Source organism: Pelodiscus sinensis, chromosome 17 (assembly GCF_052426305.1).
Source record: "Pelodiscus sinensis isolate ZL-2025 chromosome 17, ASM5242630v1, whole genome shotgun sequence".
Classification (NCBI taxonomy): Eukaryota; Metazoa; Chordata; order Testudines; family Trionychidae; genus Pelodiscus; species Pelodiscus sinensis.
In genome coordinates, this window is record NC_143068.1 from 34,029,708 (window position 1) to 34,050,507 (window position 20,800).

At 65.8% G+C, this 20,800-nt stretch overlaps 2 protein-coding genes across 4 annotated transcripts in view; both read left to right on the forward strand.

The window, feature by feature from the left end:
* Positions 1–5,718, forward strand: part of LOC102459969 (bactericidal permeability-increasing protein) — a 32,292-nt gene extending 26,574 nt beyond the window's left edge. For both annotated transcript variants that reach the window (XM_075900871.2, XM_075900870.2), the window contains exons 14-16: positions 1,620–1,683; positions 1,787–1,863; positions 4,457–5,718. In XM_075900871.2, coding sequence (XP_075756986.2) covers positions 1,620–1,683; positions 1,787–1,863; positions 4,457–4,498 — 183 coding nt within the window. In that variant the 3' untranslated portion in view covers positions 4,499–5,718. The remainder of the gene's footprint in view (positions 1–1,619; positions 1,684–1,786; positions 1,864–4,456) is intronic.
* Positions 5,719–7,796: 2,078 nt separating this feature from the next.
* On the forward strand, positions 7,797–20,423 carry COX4I2 (cytochrome c oxidase subunit 4I2). 2 transcript variants are annotated; one of them, XM_075900869.2, is made up of 5 exons: positions 7,797–7,969; positions 9,629–9,725; positions 16,216–16,377; positions 19,116–19,247; positions 19,981–20,423. In XM_075900869.2, the coding sequence occupies exons 2-5, from the start codon at positions 9,629–9,631 to the stop codon at positions 20,115–20,117; spliced, it is 528 nt and encodes a 175-aa protein (XP_075756984.2). In that variant the 5' UTR covers positions 7,797–7,969; the 3' UTR covers positions 20,118–20,423. The 2 variants fall into 2 exon arrangements, with proteins under 2 accessions (XP_075756984.2, XP_075756983.2); XM_075900868.2 differs by lacking the exon at positions 7,797–7,969 and adding an exon at positions 8,501–8,616.
* The last annotated feature ends 377 nt before the right edge of the window (positions 20,424–20,800 follow it).

Consider the following 20,800-nt stretch of genomic DNA (forward strand, 5'->3'; position numbering starts at 1 on the left):
CCAGGCTCTGCCCCGCGCCGTGTGGGGTCCTGCCGGCCCCGGGAGCCGGGCTCTGCCCCGCGCCGTGTGGGGCCCTGCCGGCCCCCGGGAGCCGGGCTCTGCCCCGCGCCGTGTGGGGCCCTGCCGGCCCCCGGGAGCCGGGCTCTGCCCCGCGCCGTGTGGGGCCCTGCCGGCCCCCGGGAGCCGGGCTCTGCCCCGCGCCGTGTGGGGCCCCTTTCGGCCCCCGGGAGCCGGGCTCTGCCCCGCGCCGTGTGGGGCCCCTTTCGGCCCCCGGGAGCCGGGCTCTGCCCCGCGCCGTGTGGGGCCCCTTTCGGCCCCCGGGAGCCGGGCTCTGCCCCGCGCCGTGTGGGGCCCCTTTCGGCCCCCGGGAGCCGGGCTCTGCCCCGCGCCGTGTGGGGCCCTGCCGGCCCCCGGGAGCCGGGCTCTGCCCCGCGCCGTGTGGGGCCCTGCCGGCCCCCGGGAGCCGGGCTCTGCCCCGCGCCGTGTGGGGCCCTGCCGGCCCCCGGGAGCCGGGCTCTGCCCCGCGCCGTGTGGGGCCCTGCCGGCCCCCGGGAGCCGGGCTCTGCCCCGCGCCGTGTGGGGCCCTGCCGGCCCCCGGGAGCCGGGCTCTGCCCCGCGCCGTGTGGGGCCCTGCCGGCCCCCGGGAGCCGGGCTCTGCCCCGCGCCGTGTGGGGCCCTGCCGGCCCCCGGGAGCCGGGCTCTGCCCCGCGCCGTGTGGGGCCCTGCCGGCCCCCGGGAGCCGGGCTCTGCCCCGCGCCGTGTGGGGCCCCTTTCGGCCCCCGGGAGCCGGGCTCTGCCCCGCGCCGTGTGGGGCCCCTTTCGGCCCCCGGGAGCCGGGCTCTGCCCCGCGCCGTGTGGGGCCCCTTTCGGCCCCCGGGAGCCGGGCTCTGCCCCGCGCCGTGTGGGGCCCCTTTCGGCCCCCGGGAGCCGGGCTCTGCCCCGCGCCGTGTGGGGCCCTGCCGGCCCCCGGGAGCCGGGCTCTGCCCCGCGCCGTGTGGGGCCCTGCCGGCCCCCGGGAGCCGGGCTCTGCCCCGCGCCGTGTGGGGCCCTGCCGGCCCCCGGGAGCCGGGCTCTGCCCCGCGCCGTGTGGGGCCCTGCCGGCCCCCGGGAGCCGGGCTCTGCCCCGCGCCGTGTGGGGCCCTGCCGGCCCCCGGGAGCCGGGCTCTGCCCCGCGCCGTGTGGGGCCCTGCCGGCCCCCGGGAGCCGGGCTCTGCCCCGCGCCGTGTGGGGCCCTGCCGGCCCCCGGGAGCCAGGCTCTGCCCCGCGCCGTGTGGGGCCCTGCCGGCCCCCGGGAGCCGGGCTCTGCCCCGCGCCGTGTGGGGCCCTGCCGGCCCCCGGGAGCCGGGCTCTGCCCCGCGCCGTGTGGGGCCCTGCCGGCCCCCGGGAGCCGGGCTCTGCCCCGCGCCGTGTGGGGCCCTGCCGGCCCCCGGGAGCCGGGCTCTGCCCCGCGCCGTGTGGGGCCCTGCCGGCCCCCGGGAGCCGGGCTCTGCCCCGCGCCGTGTGGGGCCCTGCCGGCCCCCGGGAGCCGGGCTCTGCCCCGCGCCGTGTGGGGCCCTGCCGGCCCCCGGGAGCCGGGCTCTGCCGTGCCCCATTTCCCACCAGCCGGCTTTGTGCTGCAGGTGAAGGTTTTGGAGAAGCTGCTGAAGCTGGCGCTGAGGCTGGTTGTGCTGCCGATGGCCAACAGTGAGTCCTGCCGCGTTCCCCGCCTCTTGCCCCTGCCCTCGGGGAGGCATCCCCCTCCCAGCTGGGCCCGCCAGCCTCACCCGGGCTCCTGTTGTCTCCCCAGAGAAGCTGCGGGAAGGATTCCCCCTGCCCAGCATCTATAACCTCAGCCTGGCCGATCCCCACGTCACAGTCAAGCAGGTAGGCAGCAGCCCTGGGCCTGGCTCCCGGACGTACCCTGGGTCTGCACAGGGAACCCCCCCTGCCTGGGCCCTGGCCGGGGGTTCTGTTCCCGGGGGGGGCATCTGTAACCGTGGTTGCAGGAGCTACCTGAGGACTGAGGGGCTCTTAGGAGGTAAGGCAGGGATCAGCTGGCAGGGCGCCGTGTCTGACTCCTACCCGCAGGGAAGGAGTGGAGCATTAGAGCCACTCGGCTCTCCTAGCCGCCTGTTCTGCCAGCTAGAGCCTGGTTAGGGTTAAACATGAGGGCTGCGTCTAGACTGGCAGGATTTTCCGGAAATGCTTTGAACGGCAAAGTTTTCCGTTAAAAGCATTTGCGGAAAAGCTCATCTAGATTGGCAGGACGCTTTTGCGCCAAAGCACTTTCTGCGGAAAAGCGCCCGTGCCGATCTAGACGCGCTTTTGCGCAAAAAAAGCCCCGATCGCCATTTTCGCAATTGGGGCTTTTTTGCGGAAAACAAATCGGAGCTGTCTACGCTGGCCCTTTTGCGCAAAAGGGACTTTTCCCCGAACGGGAGCAGCACAGTATTCCCGCAAGCAGCCCTGATTTCAGGCAGTAGAACGTCAGTGCTTTTGCGGAAATTCAAGCGGCCAGTGTAGACACAGCCGTGCAGCGTGTATTCTGCCTTTGTGAGTGTCTCCGCAGAGAGACTGCCGGGCTCCTGAGCCCTGCCTGAGCCCGGCGAGGGGCCTGGGGGGTTACAGCGGGAGGGGGCAGGTACCTCTGGGTTCTGTGTAAGAGCGGCCAGACTGGGTCAGACTCCAGCTCCACCCAGCCCAGAGTCCTGGCAGCCGGCGGTGGCCAATGCCCTGTGTCCCAGGGAATCAAGCCCATCCCCAGCTTCTGGCAACATGGTGTCGGGTCCCTGCCCACCTGGCTAATGGCCATCGGCGGGCCTGCCCTTGGCCATAGCTAGTTCGGGCTGGAAAAGACGGGGAGAGTTTTGCCCTTCGCCAGCGCCCCCGGCAAGGAACCCGCTGGCGGGCTGAGAAGAAATCCTTGGGTTCGTGTGATTGAAATGGGCGGCCTGTTAGAATTGCAGCAGGTGACCCCTCGCTCGTGTGCTATGGAAAGGGGAGAACGGCAATTCCACATCCCTCCCCCTTGGGATAGTAGAGCGCCCCCCCCCCCGCCCCGGGACATCTCTCCTCCAGGCTGAACAGTCTGAGCCTTTACTCGCTCCTCCTGCGGCAGCTGTCCCACCCCTTAGGCCCTGCCGCTTCCTTTCTCCGGGCTCTTCCGAATCCAGCATCTCTCTGGGGAGACGGGGTGACCCAGGCCTCCCAGGACTCAGTGTGGGGGGCGGCCGGTGGGTTTATACAGCGGCAATATGAGAGAATCTATCCCTTCCTTACCGAGTCTCCGGGTTCTGGTTGCTCTGGGGATTGTCGCTGCCCATGGAGCAGATGGTTTCGGAGTGAAGTGTCTGGAGTCATTCTGTGCAGCGTGGAGCTCTGGCGTCTGGACGGCCCTCGTCCGGCAACATCTGTGGGCCAGCATCCCCGTGGGTAGCGCCCTGCAAAGCTGCAGCTATCTGCCCTGTAGCCGGGGGTAGCCCCGGATGTGGGTGCGGCTCGGCACGGCGCTTTTTCGGGGCTGCGGGTACAAATTGTGTATCGAGAACCCTGCAAGCCTGCGGAGATGGCGTTCTAGCTGGGGGTCTCCGCACGCGCGGCTGTGGCTGCGGCGCTCCCTGGCTTGCGTGGGAGCGTACAGATGTGGATCTGCGAGGGTTTTACCGCGGGCGCTCCCAGGGAAGAGCCGGGACGCCGTGCTCAGCAGCGCCGCCCCTGCCCTCCTGGAGCCCTGCAGATCGCTCCGGGAGGGAGAGGGAGGAACAGGGGTGGGGGAGCTCCGGGGAAAGAGGCAGGAGGGCTGCGGAGTCTTGTGGACAGGCGCACAGCCCCGTAGCCAGTGGTGAGGGCCAGGCTCCGTGCTCTCCCGCAGGGCTGCGCTCCCTGCCCCCAGCCGTGGGGCCCTGCTGCCAGAGCCGGGTGCAGCAATGGGGCTGGCACTGAGCTGCCCTGGGCCGGGACCGGTCAGCTCCCAAGGGGGCCAGGCCGGGGCGGGCCAAGCCGGGTCAGCCCCGTTTGCGGTGCACACGTCGCCCCTCCTCCACTTCTGAGCGTGTTGGGCGGCCCCCGGGCACAGCGCTAGCCCCCCCTCGGCACTCTCACCCCTTCCCGGCCTTTCCTTCCTGCCCCCACGGCTCTCCTGGCCGAGGAGCGGACCAGCCCTTTGGTCGCGGCTGCCCCGGCTGTGTGTACGGACCGCCCACCCCCAGGGCGTGGAGAGCAGCCAGAGCCCATCGCCCAGCTGTTCAGAGCTGCCTCGGGGGCCACACCTGGGCGGGCGCAAACCGCAGGGGGAAACTGGCAGGGGGGGGCGGGAACAGAGCTCCTCTGCCCCCCTCCACTAGCACCCTTGGCCTTGGGTCCTGCCTGGGGCTCGCTCGACCCTACCCCACCAGTCCCCCCCTCCCCCCCGGCCAGCCCTCCTGCCCCCGCAGTGACGCCACCCCCAGCCTCTCATCCTGCCGTCTTGTCTTTGCAGGGCTTTGTGCTGGTAGCCACCGACGTGCAGTACAAGGCCTGAGCTGCCGTGGCTGGGGAGCCCCCCGGGGCGAGAGCCGCTGCCTGGCAGGAGAACCCCAGGCCCCCCAGCTCCCCGCCGCCTGCTGCTGCCACCCGGGAGCTGGCCTGGGGCTCTACCTGTAGCCTCCCCAGGACTTCTGGGCTGTAGCCGAACTCTGCCCCCAGCTTCCCCGCTGCTGCCGTCCGACCTCCCGCTCTGCCCTGCGCGGCCCACGGGTCCGTGACCCAGGCAGGGCCCCGCTGCTGGCCGGGGGGCGCCAGAGCTGCGACCCCGGGGCACGGAGGTAAAAACGGATTTTTCATCGGCCTCTACAGCCTCCCCTCCCACCAACGAGCTGGAAGACAGCAGCCTGCCCGCTCCCCGGCCCCGCCACGGACTGGGACAGCCAGGCCTTGAGGTCACGTCTCCCCTGCCCGTGGGGGGCGGGGCTCCAGCCCTGCTGGGGGCGGAGCCATGAGCCCTGGTCCCAGGCCGTGTGCGGTGGGCGAGTCTGTAAAAAGCAGCCCTGCACTTCCCGGGCACGGCCCCACTGCCCCTAAGGGGTCACCATGGCCCACTTGGGCCCCCCCCGCTCCGGTGCCGTGGGGGGCGCCCCGCCCCGTGGAGGGAGCCCTTGTACCTGCTGGTGCCTCCGTTGGGCTGCGCAAAGGCGCCTTGGGCTGGGAATAAAGAAAAACCACCTGGACGTTTGCGCCGGCGTTCCTGGGTCCTGTCACTCGGCTGGTGCTTCTGGGGAGGCCTGCCTCCGGCCATGGGCCTGGCGCTGCAGCTGAGCCGGGGCCTGCCCGGCAGCCGCCAGGGATGGGGCGAGATGTGGGTCTAAGATCCCCCCGGGTTTGGGGGGTCTGCGGGGTAGAAGGACCTGGGTGTGGGGAATCCACGTACTGAGCGAACGGATCGGGCGTGTCACGGGTGCAAACACAGCACCTGTCACTCACATGTGCATGACCCCCCCACGCACACTCATCCACCGCCTGTCACGCTCCCTCCGACAGTCGCTGCTGCTCACCTACAGCCGCTGGCAGGTGTTTGCCCTTGTTCCCAACCTGCCGTCAGCCCCCAGGCCTGGCCCCTGCATGGCCCAGCTGGGTTGCAAAATCCCTCCCAGCCCAGACACCTCCTGTCCCCCCGGCCCAGGCAGACTCAGGAGCAGAGGGCCACAGCTCTGCCCTGCCCCCCACCAGCCCTAGGGCCCGGCACCCCACCAGCCCTGCCGGCCCCAGGGAGCCAGGCTCTGCCCTGCCCCCCACCAGCCCTGCTGGCCCCAGGGAGCCAGGCTCTGCCCTGCCCCCAGGGCATCCTTTGTCAGCGCAGGAGCCAGCCCCAGCCCTGGGCAGCGGGAGCCAGCCCCACTCCTGGGCAGCGGGAGCCAGCCCCAGCCCTGGGCAGCGGGAGCCGGCCCCACCCCTGGGCAGCGGGAGCCAGCCCCACCCCTGGGCAGCGGGTGCCGGCCCCACCCCTGGGCAGCGGGCGTTGGCTGCCAGGCTGCTGCCTTGGTGGGTGGGGCAGGGGCAGGGGGAACGCGGGGCCGCCACCCTGATGCCACGTACCCGGGGTCTGCGCAGGGACCCCCCCGCCCGGGGCTCACGCTTGTCGCACTGCGCCCCCTGCTGGGGGCTCTGACCCCGCCCTCCTGCCCAGCTGTGACTCCAGCCCCTGCAGCGGGCGTTATATGCGGCTCACCCTGCCCTGGGCCTTCGCAGGCTTTGCGCTGGGAGCCACCGCCCTGCAGGGCAAGGCCTGAGCTGCCCCCGCCCCCCCCCTCGGCACCGCCCGGCAGAGACCCCCCCGCCCCCCTCCCTCGGCACCGCCCGGCAGAGACCCCCCCGCCCCCCCTCCCTCGGCACCGCCCGGCAGAGACCCCCCCGCCCCCCCTCCCCCCGCCCCCGCTGGGCGCCCGGCTGCCCCCGCCCCCCCCGCCGCCCGGCCCCCCCGCCCCCCTCCCTCGGCACCGCCCGGCAGAGACCCCCCCCTCCCGCCCCCCGGCTCCCCCCGCCCCCCCCCCTCGGCACCGCCCGGCAGAGACCCCCCCCCCCCCCTCCCTCGCCGCCGCCCAGCAGGAGACCCCCCCCCCCCGTAGCTCCTGGCCCCCTCGCCACCTGCATCCTGCTGCTGCCTACACGGGCACCCACCAGTTCATTCCAGCTCTTCCCCTCCCCCCCCGGGACCTTCTAGTGCCCCTTGCCCTGGGGCAGGGTCTCTGGTCCCCCTGCTCTCTGGGGGGAGGGGGGACGGCAGCTTCCCTGGTCGGGGTCTGGTGCACACAGGATCCGGCCGGGCAGGCCCTGGCCACGGGGCCATTCTGAGCCTCTCCATCCGTGCCCCCTTCTCCAGCCGCACCTGCTGCGCGCCCCCTGCACTGGGGTGGCAAGGGAGGTGGGTCTGAGCCACTGAGTGGCAGCAACACCAGGACCCTGCTGTCCCTCAGCAGCAGGCCTGGCTCCGTCCGGCCCCGCTTCCTCCCCAGCCCGGCTCCATCGCCTCCATCCAATCCCTCCCCTGCCTGTGTCAGCTGTGCAGCGCTGCAGCCGGGCTCCATCACCCGCCAGCTGCCCCCCTTCCTGCCCCAGGCTGTGTCAGCTCTGTGGCTCCGCAGCCTGGCTCCATCACCCGCCAGCTGCCCCCCTTCCTGCCCCAGGCTGTGTCAGCTCTGTGACTCCGCAGCCTGGCTCCATCACCCGCCAGCTGCCCCCCTTCCTGCCCCAGGCTGTGTCAGCTCTGTGGCTCCGCAGCCTGGCTCCATCACCCGCCAGCTGTCCCCCCTTCCTGCCCCAGGCTGTGTCAGCTCTGTGACTCCACAGCCTGGCTCCATCACCCTCCAGCTGCCCTCCTGCCCGCCCCAGGCTGTGTCAGCTCTGTGGCTCCGCAGCCTGGCTCCATCACCCTCCAGCTGCCCCCCCTTCCTGCCCCAGGCTGTGTCAGCTCTGTGGCTCCACAGCCTGGCTCCATCACCCTCCAGCTGCCCCCCTGCCTGTGTCAGCTGTGCAGCGCCGCAGCCGGGCTCCATCACCCGCCAGCTGCCCCCCCCTTCCTCCCCTGCCCGCCCCAGGCTGTCAGCTCTGTGGCTCTGCAGCCTGGCTCCATGGCCCTCCCTTCCTCCTCTGCCCAAGCCATCTGTGTCCAGGACTCTTATGGCGCCTCCGGCTCCGGGCTGCCAGGGGCGTCTGTCTGGGAACTGGCCCCCTGCCAGAGGGATCCATTCCAGCCCACACAGCCCTGCCGCCCCCGCCTGAAGGGCTCGGCCAGGGGGGTTCCGGGGGGGTGGAGGCAGGGGAGGGGGCCGCACGCTGGGGGGCAGGGGAGGGGGCTGCCGGGTGGGACGTTCTCCCACAATCCCACGTCTGCAGCGCTGTCCTGCTAGAATAAGAGTCTCCCCTGGCCCCGTGCCCAGAGCCCAGCGCAGGCTGCACTTCGGGACGCCTGTTGCCTCCATTTCCCAGCTGGCTGCAGCCTGCCCGGCCTCGTCCTGCCGTGAGTACGGGCCGGGGATCCGCAGCCGTGCGCTGCCGGGGCTGGGCGGACAGCGGAGGGGTCGCTGGGGCTCGGGGCAGGGACGCGCAGCTCCGGCCTCTGCTCCAGCTGCTCTTCGGTCCGCGGCGGGGCCCTCTGGGGGGGGTGATGGGCAGCGCTCGGCTGCACGGCTGGGGGGGAATCGCCTGCAAAGCTGCCTCTTGCTGCCTGGCCCCCGCCCCCGTCGCAGCTGGGGAAGGGGGCCTGGGGCTGCTCCCTAGGCCGGGGCGGGGGGCTCTGTAACTCCCCAGGCCCAAAGGCGCTTCCTAGGTGCCCCTGCACTCAAAGCATGGGGGGGACCCCTTCTGCTCTGATGTCGGCACCTAGTGCAGCCGGGGACCCCCCCCCGGGTGGGAGCAGCCCCTAGCGCTGGCCGAGGGCTGGGGGCCGGCGCCCGCAGGCTGGCCTGTCCCACTGCGCATGTGGCTGAGCCTGGCCTGCTGGTAGAGGTCACACAGGACGGGCCCTGCCGAGTCCCCGTCGCCTCGGGGCTGAGCCAGCTGGGCTTGGAGCCCTCGCCGGGGCTGGGCAGTGGCAGCAAGTGCCAAGCTCTGCAGCCTGGGTGCCCCGGGCATGGCTAGCGCCAGGCCGGCTCCATGGCAGGCAGGGTACGAAACCCAGGACGTGTGGGCTTGCCCTGGGCCATACGACCGGCCAGCTGCCGGGTGCCCAGCCCAGCTACCGCAGCCCAGGCACGATCCTGGGCAAACTGGCCGCATGGCACCTCGGTGGCAGCTGCCCCTGTAGCCAGATCCCCGCCTGCCCAGCGGAGCACGGGCACAGCAGCTGCCCTCCGGGCCCCAGGAGCCGGGCCAGAGACCGGCGCCGGCAGGGGAGCAAGCCGGAGGCAGAGCGGCCTGGTAGATACAGGAGAAGGAGGCTGGTGGGGCCGGGCTGAGCTGTTTGCAATGAAGGCAACAAATGCTCTACAAAGCTGGCCCCTCCACCGGGCCTGGCAACGCGCTCGCGGGCTAGGCTGGCGCTGCAGGGGCCCATTGGCAGCCTCCACCAGGCCTCTGTGGGCCCTTCGCAAAGGCCAATGCGCCCAACACCCCACCGAGGAGAAACTGATGGAGAAACTGAGGCACGGTGCGGGGGGCGAACGAAGTCACCCAATGCATCAACGACAAAGCCAAGAACAGAACCCAGGTGCCCCGGCTCAGTCCTGGGCCAGTTCCCAGGGAGGCTGCTCGTGTCCTTGCCCCTGGGAAGGGGGGTCGGGACTCTGACCCCGGGAAGGGGGTTCAGGATCCTCCCCCTTTGCTCTAGGGACCAGGTCAGGAGCTCTCTGTGCCGGACAGCACCAGGGACGGCCCCACCCTCCCCTGCCACCAGGGGGCAGCCCCCAGGCTCTGCAGCCCCAGGCTTTTCAAGCTGCTGATGGGGCGGGGGAGGACCCGAGTGCAGGGCCAGTCCACGTGGTGCCGTGGCGGCCTTCCAGCCCACGGCCATCCCGGGGCGCCGTGGCCGCTGAGGGCCGTGGGGCTGGGCGGGTGGCGAGATGCTGGATCCGAGGCAGGCTGCGTTCTGGCCAGGGACAGCCGGGAGCTGGCCCCGGGGGCGGCCGGCGGGTGCTCCCCCCTCGCCCATTGACAGAGCCCCCCTGCTTTGCCCCAGCAGATGCTGTCGCTGCCGGCCCTGCGCGGGGGCATCCTGGCCAGAAGAGGCGTCCTGGGCGTGGCCAGTGTCAGGGCAGCCCATGACCACAGCGGGCACGGTAAGACCCTCCCCGGCCGGACCCCCCTTGGAGCCAGCTCTGGGCTGCGGGAGCCCATCCCTGTCCCCCCCCGGCCGGTCTCTGGGGCGACGTGGGGCAGCCCCACCGGGTCAGGTTTCCATGCCAGGCGCAGGAGGGAGCAGGGCGCCTTCCAGTTCTAGGAGACAGGCAATCTCCAGTCATGTATTTATTTCTCACGTGCGCGCTGAGAACGGCCCAGCCCACGGGCCCTCCCACGCCGCCTGCCCCAGTCCCGGCTGCTGCCACGCCAGAGGCCAGACGCCTGCCCCAGGGCTGCCCCTGCAGCTAAGGCCCCGCGGCTGGCTCCGGCCAGCTGGCTCGCACCGGCAGGGCTGGGAAACCGCAGGGCTGGGGCCCCCGACATCCACGCCCTGCAGCCGAGCCCGGCTCCACTGACGCAGGCCAGTGCAGACCCCTGGGACCCCTGCGCTGCGGCGATTCCCTCCTGACCCCTGCATGGGGCTGGGCGTCGAGCCGGGCACTGGGTCTCCGAGCCCCGCCCAGGCCCAGGCCCAGGCCCAGGGGGCGTCACCCCGAATCGTGGCTCACACAAGGACCACGTTCTCTCAAACCCGGCTGGGGTCTCGGGCTGCTCCCCCCCGGCCCGGCCCCCCAGGCCTGGCGGAACCCCCGGCTCTACTGACGTCTGCGGGGCTTTGCCACTGACCTCAGTGGAACCCGACTTTCGGCCCGCGGGCCGGCGCTGGCTCCGGTGGATTCTCCGACGGCACGTTGCTCAAACATGCCCGTCTGTGGCAGCGACTTGCGATTCTTTCCGCCAGCGGGACGGGGGAGGGGGAGGAGGGTCCGTCCTGCTCCCCGGCTGTGGTGGCGTCCCGGCTCCGCCTCGCCCCCGGGACCTCGCGCAGAGACCAGCCTCGGGGCCCGTGCCGGGGAAGGGTCCCCGGGCGCTGGGCCCTTCTCTGTGCTGGAGAGAGAGGGCCGTGGCCATGGCCGTGGCCTTTACTCGTCCCTCCACGTCTGTTGCCGGTGGAATTCGGGGCCTGTCTGGCCAAGGAGGCTGGAGATGCCTCCCCACGATGGAGCCGGGCCGCCCTGCGGAGAGGGAGCTCTCGTCAGGCGTGCAGCGCACATTGGCTACGTCTACGCTCGTGGCTTCTCGGGCCAGAAATATGCAAATTGAGGCTACACGTGGACTATCACTGAGCCTCATTTGCATACCTAACGAACCGCCATTTTGCGGAAGAGGAGCTGTCTACACGGCCCCTTCTTGCGCCACAAAACCCCTCTTGCGCAACGCCGTTCTTCCTGAAAAGTGATCGGCGTAGCGGCGTTGCGCAGGAGGGGTTTTGTGGCGCAAGAAGGGGCTGTGTAGACAGCTCCTCTTCCGCAAAATGGCGGCTCGTTAGGTATGCAAATGAGGCTCGGCGATATTCCACGCTTAGGCTCATTTGCATATTTCTGGCGCAAGAAGCTGCGAGTGTAGACAAAGCCATTGACTGTGCTACTAAGACACGCTTGGGAGAAAGAAAGTCTTTGTTAAAGAGTCGACTGGCTCCCCGCCTCCTTTGCACTCCCCCAGACTCAGGGAAAATCATCCACTCCAGCACCCTGCCCTGCAGCAGGACTCAGCCCATCCCGGACAGGGGCTGTCTGAGCGGCCGTAAAAACCTCCAAGGAGGGAGATTCCTCGGCCCCCTGGGTAATTTGTTCTGGAGTCTAGCTACCCCGACCGGAAGTTTTTTTAGTGTCCAGCCTTAGCCACCCTGGCTGCAGTTCAAGCCCATTGCCTCTTGTCCTGGCCTCAGTAGTTAGGGAGAACAATTTATCACCCTCCTCCTTGAAACACCCTTCTCTGTGCTTGAAACTTGCTGTTATCAGATGCTCGCTCGGTCTCTCACGGGACTAAGCAAACTCGGTTGTTTCAATCGTCCTTCATCCGCCTTGGTTTTCTTTAATCCTTTAATCTCCCCCGAAGTGCGGTGCCCAGAACTGGACACAAAACTCCAGCTGAGGCCTTATCAGCTGAGTGGAAGAATCACTTCTTAAGAACATCAGAACGGCCAGATTGGATCTGGACAAAGGTCCCTTTAGCCCAGTGTCCTGTCTGCCCACAGTGGCCAATGCCAGGTGCCCCAGAGGGAGAGAACAGAACAGGGAATCTTCGCTCACTCCCAGCTTCTGACAAACAGAGCCTAGAGACACCATTCCTGCTCATGCATGAATTTCTCTAGTTCTTTTTTGAACTCTGTTAAAGTCCTCGTCGTCACAACAGCTTCTGGCGAGGAGTTCCACAGGTTGACTGTGCATTATATGAAGAAAAACTTTCTTTTGTTTGTTTTAAATCTGCAACCTATTCATTTCATTGGGTGACCCCTAGTTCTTATGTTATGGGAGCAAGTAAATAACTTTTCCTTAGTCACTTTCTCCACACTGGTCAGGATTGTATAGACCTCGATCATATCCCCCCTTAGTCTCCTCTTTCCTAAGCTGAAAAGTCCCAGTTTTAATAATCTCTTCTCAGATGGCAGCTGTTCCAAACCCCTCATTTCTGTTGCCCTTTTCTGAACCTTTTCCAATGTCACAACACTTCTGCGAATACAGCCCGGAATGGTCTTTGCAACAGTATCACACTAGTAACTTGTATTTAGTTTGTGATCCACTGTGACCCCAGATCCCTTTCTGCAGTATCCTTCCTAGGCAGACCTTTCCCATTCTGAAAAGTAATAGAAATGGAGCCGTGTTAGTCTGGTGTAGCTGAAGCAAAAGACAGGACGATGTAGCACTGTAAAGACTAACAAGATGGTTTATTAGATGATGAGCTTTCGTGGGCCAGACCCACTTCCTCAGATCAAACAGTGGAAGAAAATTGGCACAACCATAGATACCAAAGGATACAATCAAAAAAATGAACACATACGAAAAGGACAAATCAAATTTCAGAACAGAACACCAGACTTAAAAGAGAATCCTCTGAACTGTCATTCATGCTTAAATTCCACACTTTACACCTAGGTCTAAACAAAGACATTAATTATCTTACCCATTACAAAGATAGCTTCCCCAATTATCACCTCTAGTATCATTAGCTCACAGACATTTACCTCCCCCCCAACCCCCCTCTGTTCTGAAATGTGATTTGTCCTTTTCATATGTGTTCATTTGTTTGATTGTATCCTTTGGTATCTATGGTTGTGCCAATTTTCTTCCACTATTTGATCTGAGGAAGTGGGTCTGGCCCACGAAAGCTCCTCACCTACTAAACCATCTTGTTAGTCTTTAAAGTGCTGCATAGTCCTGTCTTTTGCTTTCCCAGTCTGCGTGTGTGCAACAGATTGTTCCTTCCTCAGTGGAGTGTGCTGTAGTCGTCCTTATTGAATTTCATCCTGTTTATTTCAGGTCGTTTCTCCTGTTAGTCAAGGTCATTTTGAATTCCAACCCTGTTCTCCAAATCACTTGCAACCTTCCCTGTTGGGTGTCATCCACAAACTTGCTCCTGTGCTGTCTATGCCGTTATCCAAATCACCGCTGACGATATTGACTAGAACCCCAGACCCCCGCGGGACCCTCTCAACATGCCCTTCCAGCCGGAATGCAAACTAGGGGTGTAAGCGACTAGTCGACTAACAGGGAGAGGCAGCGGGGGCGTGGGGGCAGGAGCCAGTGCTGGGGGGAGCCGGCTTAAAAGCTGGTTCCCCCCAGTACTGTCTCTGTGGGGAGGGAGTGGGAAAATGGCAACTGCTTGAGTCCCCCACTGGCCCCGGGCGTCCCGCAGCGCTTCCGCCTTTCATAGAATCATAGAACTCTAGGACTGGAAGGGACCTCGAGAGTCATCGAGTCCAGTCCCCTGCCCCCATGGCAGGACCCAGCACTGTCTAGACCATCCTGCTAGACATTTATCTACCCTGCTCTTGAATATCTCCAGAGACGGGGATTCCACAACCTCCCTGGGCAATTTATTCCAGTGTTTAACCACCCTGACAGTTAGGAACTTTTTCCTACTGTCCAACCTCAACCTCCCTTGCTGCAGTTTAAGCCCATTGCTTCTTGTTCTATCCTCAGAGGCCAAGATGAACAAGTTTTCTCCTTCCTCCTTGTGACACCCCTTTAGATACCTGAAAATGGCTCTCATGTCCCCCCTCAATCTTCTCTTTTCTAAACTAAACAAGCCCAGTTCTTTCAGCCTTCCTCCATAGCTCATGTTCTCTAGACCTTTCATCATTCTTGTTGCTCTTCTCTGGACCTTCTCCAATTTCTCCACATCTTTCTTGAAATGCGGTGCCCAGAACTGGACACAATACTCCAACGGAGGCCTAACCAGCGCAGAGTAGAGCAGAAGAATGACTTCTCGTGTCTTGCTCACAACACACCTCTTAATGCAGCCCAGAATCATGTTTGCTTTTTTAGCAACAGCATCACACTGCTGACTCGTATTCAACTTGTGGTCCACTATAACCCCTAGATCCCTTTCTGCCATACTCCTTCCCAGACAGTCGCTTCCCATTCTGTGTGTGTGAAACTGATTGTTCCTTCCTAAGTGGAGCACTTTGCATTTGTCTTTATTAAACTTCATCCTGTTTACCTCAGACCATTTCTCCAATTTGTCCAGATCATTTTGAATTACTCTATCCTCCAGATTAGTCGCAACCCCTCCCAGCTTGGTATCATCTGCAAACTTACAACAACCGGCAGGCCCCTTGCTACATGTCAAAGGCAGAGGTGCCCTTATCGACTAATTGAATAGTCGATGCAAATTGCACCGACTATTCTATTTGTTGATTAATTGAAATTGAACATCCTTAATGCAAACCCATGCTCCAGCAGGAGTTTCCAAGCACCCACCTTACAGCTGGTTCATCTTGGCTGTTTCTCTCATTAGTTTAAGACGGCTCATAAGAGACAGTATCAAAAGCTGTGTTACAGCCAAACAGTATCATCTCTGCTGCGTTCCCCTGCTCCCTAGGCCTGTCACCTTGACACAGAGGGGTGTGAGATTGATTTGACATGGTTTGTTCTTGACAAAAATGTGTTGTCACCTTGTTTTCTTCTGGTCAGTTACCGATTGGTTGATGGGTTGGTTGCTCTGTTATCTTTCTGGCCGGGAAGTTAAGCTGGCTGCTCTATAATTCCCTGGCTTGTCTGCCGCCTTCTTTTTATTTATTTAATTTTTTTTGCCCTTTCTTCATCCTTTTTTAGCTCTTTTCCATCCTCCCCCATTTCTCGGAGAGTACTGCCAGTGGCTTGGAGATCTCTTCAGCCAGTCCCATGAGTATTCAAGGGGGAATTCCAGCCGGCCCGGCTGACGTGAAGTCATCGAACTTGTCCCCGTAAATCTAAATTTGCTCTTTTGGTATTTTCGGTTCGCTCCCTCCCCGCATGCCCTGATGTTCGCGGGGTTAGGTCGCCCACTCGCTGCTCACTTGCATGGTGAAAACTAAACCAAAAAAGGCATCGGACGCGTTCGCCATTGCTGCAATATGTTACCCCCTTTCCCGCCGCACTGGCAGCCTCCCCAGGGAAGCACCAGGGGAAAGAAGAGGAAATGAGTCACAAGCCCAGTTCTCTGTCCCCTGCCAGGCACCTGGGGGATCTGGGACGCGCTGTCCCCAGTGCATCCACCAGGTGGCACCAGTCCCCACTTTCCACAACCAGCGGCTTGTTTTACCCCCTTAGCCCAGGGGTCTCCAGCCTGTTTGAGCAGGGGATCACTTTCTGAATTTAAGTGCAATGCAGGATCCACCTCAAACCCAAACACCCTGGCCCCGCCCCCTTCGGGCCCCGCCCCTCCTCCCTCCCTCCCTTTCACCAGGCAGGGGCAGCGGGTTGGGGTGCAGGCTCCGGTCTGGGGCTTAGGGATGTGGAGTGTGAGAGGGGCTCGGAGCTGAGCCTGGGGCAGGGGCTTGGGGTGCAGGGGGGGGTTCATGACTGGGGCAGGGGATCAGCGCTGGCTCCAGCTGGATATTGCTGACCCCAGGTGGCCCCTGGGTGGGGGGCCACGGGGCTAAGGCAGGTTCACCCCTGCCCTGGCCCTGCCCCCCTCTCAAGGCAGCCAGCAAACTCCCTCCCAAGCCCTGTTGTGCCCCCTCTCTGCTCTGTGGGGATGGACTACAGGCTGGAGGGGGGCTCCCTGCCATTGGCACCCTCCTGTCCCTTCCTTGCTCTGCACCGCAAGCAGGAGGCTCCCGGGGAGGGGCAGCTGAAGTGCTGGGCTTGTAGCCTCTTGGCCAAACCAGTCAGGATCGCCTGTCAGTGGCGCCGAGCTCTCCCTGTCGATCCCGATCTCCTGGTTGGTGACCCCTGTTAACCCCTCAGGGCCTGTCCGGTTAGTAGCTGCTGGGGGCCTCTCGCTCAGCCCGAGCAGGGGAACAGGACCTGGGCCAGGCCTGCGGTGACGCTGTGCCGAGCCCCGAACACTGACCCGCCCAGGGGAATGGGGGGCACCGGGGCAGCAGCAGGGCTGCGCTGGGGCTTTGCCGAGGCCGGACGCTGCCATCTTCTCGCTCCCCAGTGGTGACTCAGGAGGACATGTCGGTGCCCCACTACTACGACAAGCGCAGCTCCCCGCTCCCCGACGTCCCCTACCAGCAGGAGCTGGGCGCCGAGCAGAAGGCCCTGAAGGAGAAGGAGAAGGGGTCCTGGAAGCAGCTGAGCAACGAGGAGAAAGTGGCCCGTAAGCAGGCGGGGGCGGAGGCCCTGTTGCTGGGGTGGGCCCAGGAGAGGGGGGAGGTCATGGCACTGGAGGCGTTGAGGTGCAGGGGGTCTGGTCAGTTACCTCCCCTGTCCTCTCTGGGCAGCCTCCAGCTCCTGCCTGCAGGCTGGGGGCTTGCCTGGGGACGGAGCAGCCTGCGTCTGGGGCAGAGGGAGGGGGCTGCTGCTGCACCCAGGGCCTCCAAAGCCAGGTGCCCCGTTGCTCCCAGGGGTGGGCTGGGGGCAGGAGAGCCTGGTCGAGGGGCTTTCTGACTGCTGGGAACTGCGGGGTGAGAGCTGCTGCCCCACGCGGCCCAGGGCTGGGACCCAGAGGCACTGGGGGAGTCAGACGGTCCAACCAGCCCACCCACTGCACACAGGGCAACCCGAACCTTCCCCTCTTGACCACAGCACCAGGGATCTGCCCAGCCGCCTTCCTGCCGGCCTGCCCCATTGAAAGGCAGGCAAGTCCGCCCCTGAACTCGCTGCCAAGCATCCTGGGATCCCCGCGAGCTGCCCCAGGATACTGACGGTGAACGGCCCTGGCACATGCAGAACTGGATTCCCTCCCGCCACCCCTCGCCCTGAGCCCCACCCTGCAAGCTGCGGCCTCCCCAAGCCTGCTGACATCAGCCGGCGCCGTCATCTCAGCTCCCCAGGGCCAGGCCTCCGGGCCGGGACCAAACCCAGTTTTAACTGGGAGGAGAGGGGGGTTAAGTTGCTGAGGCTCCAAAGCCTCTTGAGAAGTCAGAGCCAGGGAGCAGCCCCGCCGCCTCCTTGTAACTTGCCTTCTCCACTCAGCCTGGCGCTGCCATGCCTGGCAAACCGGCTGCTTTAAGGCCTTGAATCCGCTGCTCCCCCAGCTGGAGCGTCGGCCCCGAATTCTCGCTCCCGAGAGTAGCCAGACGCCGCCAGCCACCGGCCGTTCCTGGGGAGCGCGCGGCCCTGAGCCGGCAGCTGGCAAACAGTTCAATCTGTTCCAAGTCAGTGCCCTAGTCAGGGGGGTGAGCAAACACGGCACCGGCCTGCAGCCGCGCTCGGCCCAGGGAGCGCTGCCCCCCGACAACCTGAACCTTGGAACCAAACTTGCAGCCAAGAGCAGGGGCTCCCAGGTGCGCACCCCCGCAGGCTGCCCCGGGCTGGAACACCTGGCTGCACGGGCGGGAGGTGAACCCCAAAGAGCGCGACACACGCAGCCAGGATCTGGCTCTGTCCCAGCCCCAAGCCCTCAGCAGCACGGCCCTGAAACGTCCCCAGAACCGGCCTAGCAACTGCCAGGGTCGTCCTGCCCCTTGGCCCTTCCCCTACCCCAGCCAGCAGCGGCTTGACGCTGGCCCCGGCCCTGCTGGTCCCAGCGGCCTCCACCCAAGCCAATTTCATGGCCATGAAAAGTGCAGCCGGGACTGTGAGATAAGCCCTTCCCCGTGAAATCGGAGGCGTCCTGGCTCCTAGGGGCCCCGGCGCAGGGGCTCCCTGGCTCTCACTAGGCAGGGGAAGGACAGGCCTTGCCTCTCCCATGCAAACTGCTCTGGCAGTGGGAGGGGGCCCAGACAGCCCCACCTCCGGGTGTCTCTCCCTGCTGCAGGATGGGGAGCAGGCTGAGGTTCCTGCTGCTGAGTGGGGGGCCGTGAGCAAGTCTGGTCCCTCCGAGCCGGGTGCTTCCAGCAACGCAGGGGAGCCCAGCCCGTCTGCCTCTCGGTGCGGCTGCAGGGAGCGCTGCCACGTCCGGCTCTGCAGGCAGCAGAGTGTGGGGGGGGGGGGGGGGGGACCGATCCCACACCCCCGGTGACACCACTGACATTTACCTCTGGCCGGGAAACCGCCCATCATGGACGGTGCCGTGGGCGGGCCCTACCCACCCCCTGCAAAGCTGCCGCGGCGAGGGGCGACATCCTCACCCCACGTCCCGTCTCCTGTCGGTGGCACAGCCCGGACCTGCCCCCGGATCGCTGCAGCCTGCTCAGCAGGGGTCGGCCGCCGGCTGGGGGCAGATGGGTTTCTCTCTCCCCACCACCGTAATAGCGACTCTCCAGCAGCAAAACCAGTCCCCAGCTTTCAGCCCTCAGCAGCAGCACTAGTGCAGCTGGGCCCTGCTGGCCTCAGCCCCCCGGCCCAGGGCTAGGTGGAGGGAGCCCCAACCTGGAGCTGCATCAGAGCGGAGACGGGAGCCCCCCAAAACAGGCTTCTGGGCCTGGGGCTTCATGCTTCCCCTGCTGGAAGCCAGGCTGGAGCAGCCCAGCACCATGGATGGACTTAGCACAGACAGCTGGCCCCAGTGCAGCTGCCCTGCCCCTGCGAGAAAGCCCCTGGTGCCAGGGCAGCCGCCCCTTACAACTCCTGCTTTGCCCAGCTCCTCCAGCCCGTGCTGTGATTTCAGCTCCCTGCCCAGCTGGCGTCATGCTCTGAGCTTGGCCCGTCTCCCCCTGCCTGTTAACGGCTGTCCCAGGCCTGCCAGAGCCAGCCGTTCCACGCATCCAGCGTCCCGGGGGAAAGGCAGGGTGGGACGGGGCTCGGCCACAGGACTAGCGAGGGGAGCAGCTGACGGCCCGAGGGGGCTCCGACATTCGCGTCCACCAGAAACCGTCGCCCTTTGCAGACTGGGGCTGAGGCTGATCTGCGCTCGCCCCCTCTGCCAGGCCGCCCCGGGGTGGGTTAGAGGATGGGCTCTCTGCGGGGGCTGGGGATTTCTGCGCCATCTTCGCCTCCCTCCCCTCTCGCTAGTCTATCACCTGAAGTTCAAGCAGACCTTTGCGGAGATGAACAGGCCCTCCAACGAATGGAAGACGGTGTTCGGGGGCATCTTCCTCTTCTTCGGCTTCACCGGCTTAGTCGTGTGGTGGCAGCGAGTCTACGGTAAGGGGGGGGGCCGAAGTGACAAGCTACTGCCCATGTAGCGGCTCCCCCTTCGAATAACTACTCTGGGGGTCCCACCTGGAACGTCCTGCCCCTGCTGAGCCGGGACGAACCCGACCCGTCACTCCGAGCTGGTGCGGCTGCCAGCCAGCCAGGGCTGGGGCAGTGGGGCACCAGTGGGGCGTGGAACGGGCTGAGGCCCGAGGCCCCGGCTTTGGGCAGGGGGCATCGAGGATCGGGGCTAGCACTGCACTGCAGAGCGCAGCTGGGAGACTTCTAGCCAACCGGGCCTGCGCCAAGAGCTGAGCCCGGGATCCAGCTGGGCAGCCCCAGTCCCTGCTCGGTGCACGCGGGCAGCAGGGACTCCAAGGTACCAGGGACAAAATCCGCCGCAAACGTTCGCGCTCAAGCCCGACCCGGGGAAGCCACTAGCCAGCCAGCAGAGGGCGCCTGGGCCAGCCCCTGGCTGCAGCCGATGCCCTTGGACCAGCGGGAGAAATCACGGCCGAGCCGGGTCAGCCCACGCTGCTTGCTGCTGGCCACAGGAGGCGAGGGCCGAGCCAGGACCAGCCCGGTGCCCGTGACGACCCTGGCCCGGCCCAGCTGTGAACAGGGAGGGAAGGGGCCCAGGCGTGAAATCGGTGGCGAGTCCCGGGGGGGGGATACGGTGGCCACAGCCATGGTAGGCGGGGTAGCCAGGCTGCTCCGGCTGGACACTCTCCCCTCTCCCCAGTGTTCCCCCCGAAGCCGCACACCCTGACGGAGGAGTGGAAGGCGTACCAGGTCAAGAGGATGCTGGACATGCGCATGAACCCCATTCAGGGCTTCTCTGCCAAGTGGGACTACGACAAGAACGAGTGGAAGAAGTAGGGGGGCTGCTCCCCCCAGGCCCGGCTGCAGCGGGCAGGGCCCCGGCGTTCCCCCAAGGAAGGGGCCAGCGCTTTGGGGAAGCACGGCCGGAGCCAAGCCACTGTGCCTGTCGCCCCTACCCAGCCCCACCGCTGTCCCCTTGTGCCTTGGGCAGCAGCTCACCTTCCCGTGCTCATGGGGCAGTGAGCTGCTCTAGCGTCCGCCCTGCCCTGTTATGGGAGCCATCCCGCAGCCCCGTCCCCCTCTGGTGAGCCAGCCTTTCGCAGCCTCTGTTCCCTGCTCCCGTGGAATAAACAGTAAACGGGCGGCGTGCAGCTTGTCTTGTGCCTGACGAAGGGGAGCCCTGTTCTCGGGCAGCGCCCCACTCAACCCGGCCCTGCTCCGCTGGGCGCAGTGGGGAACCCCGCTCAGCCGGGGGCAGCTCCAGAGCCGCACCTGGGCCCCGGCAGGCCTGATTCGTCAGCTTCTCCTTGCCCTGCTGTCGGCAGAGATCTAGGCCTGGGCGCGGCTGCAGGGGGGAGCCAGTAAACCCGGCCCCCAGCCAGGGGCACCGGAGGAACCCAGGGGTAGTGCCCTCGAGGAGAGTTCTGGGAGCCCAGGCAGCTCCCTCCCCGTCCACGCACCCAGGCTGCACAGCGGCATCCGGCTCAGGGCTCCAGCTGAGGGCTGCAAGCGGAGTCCGC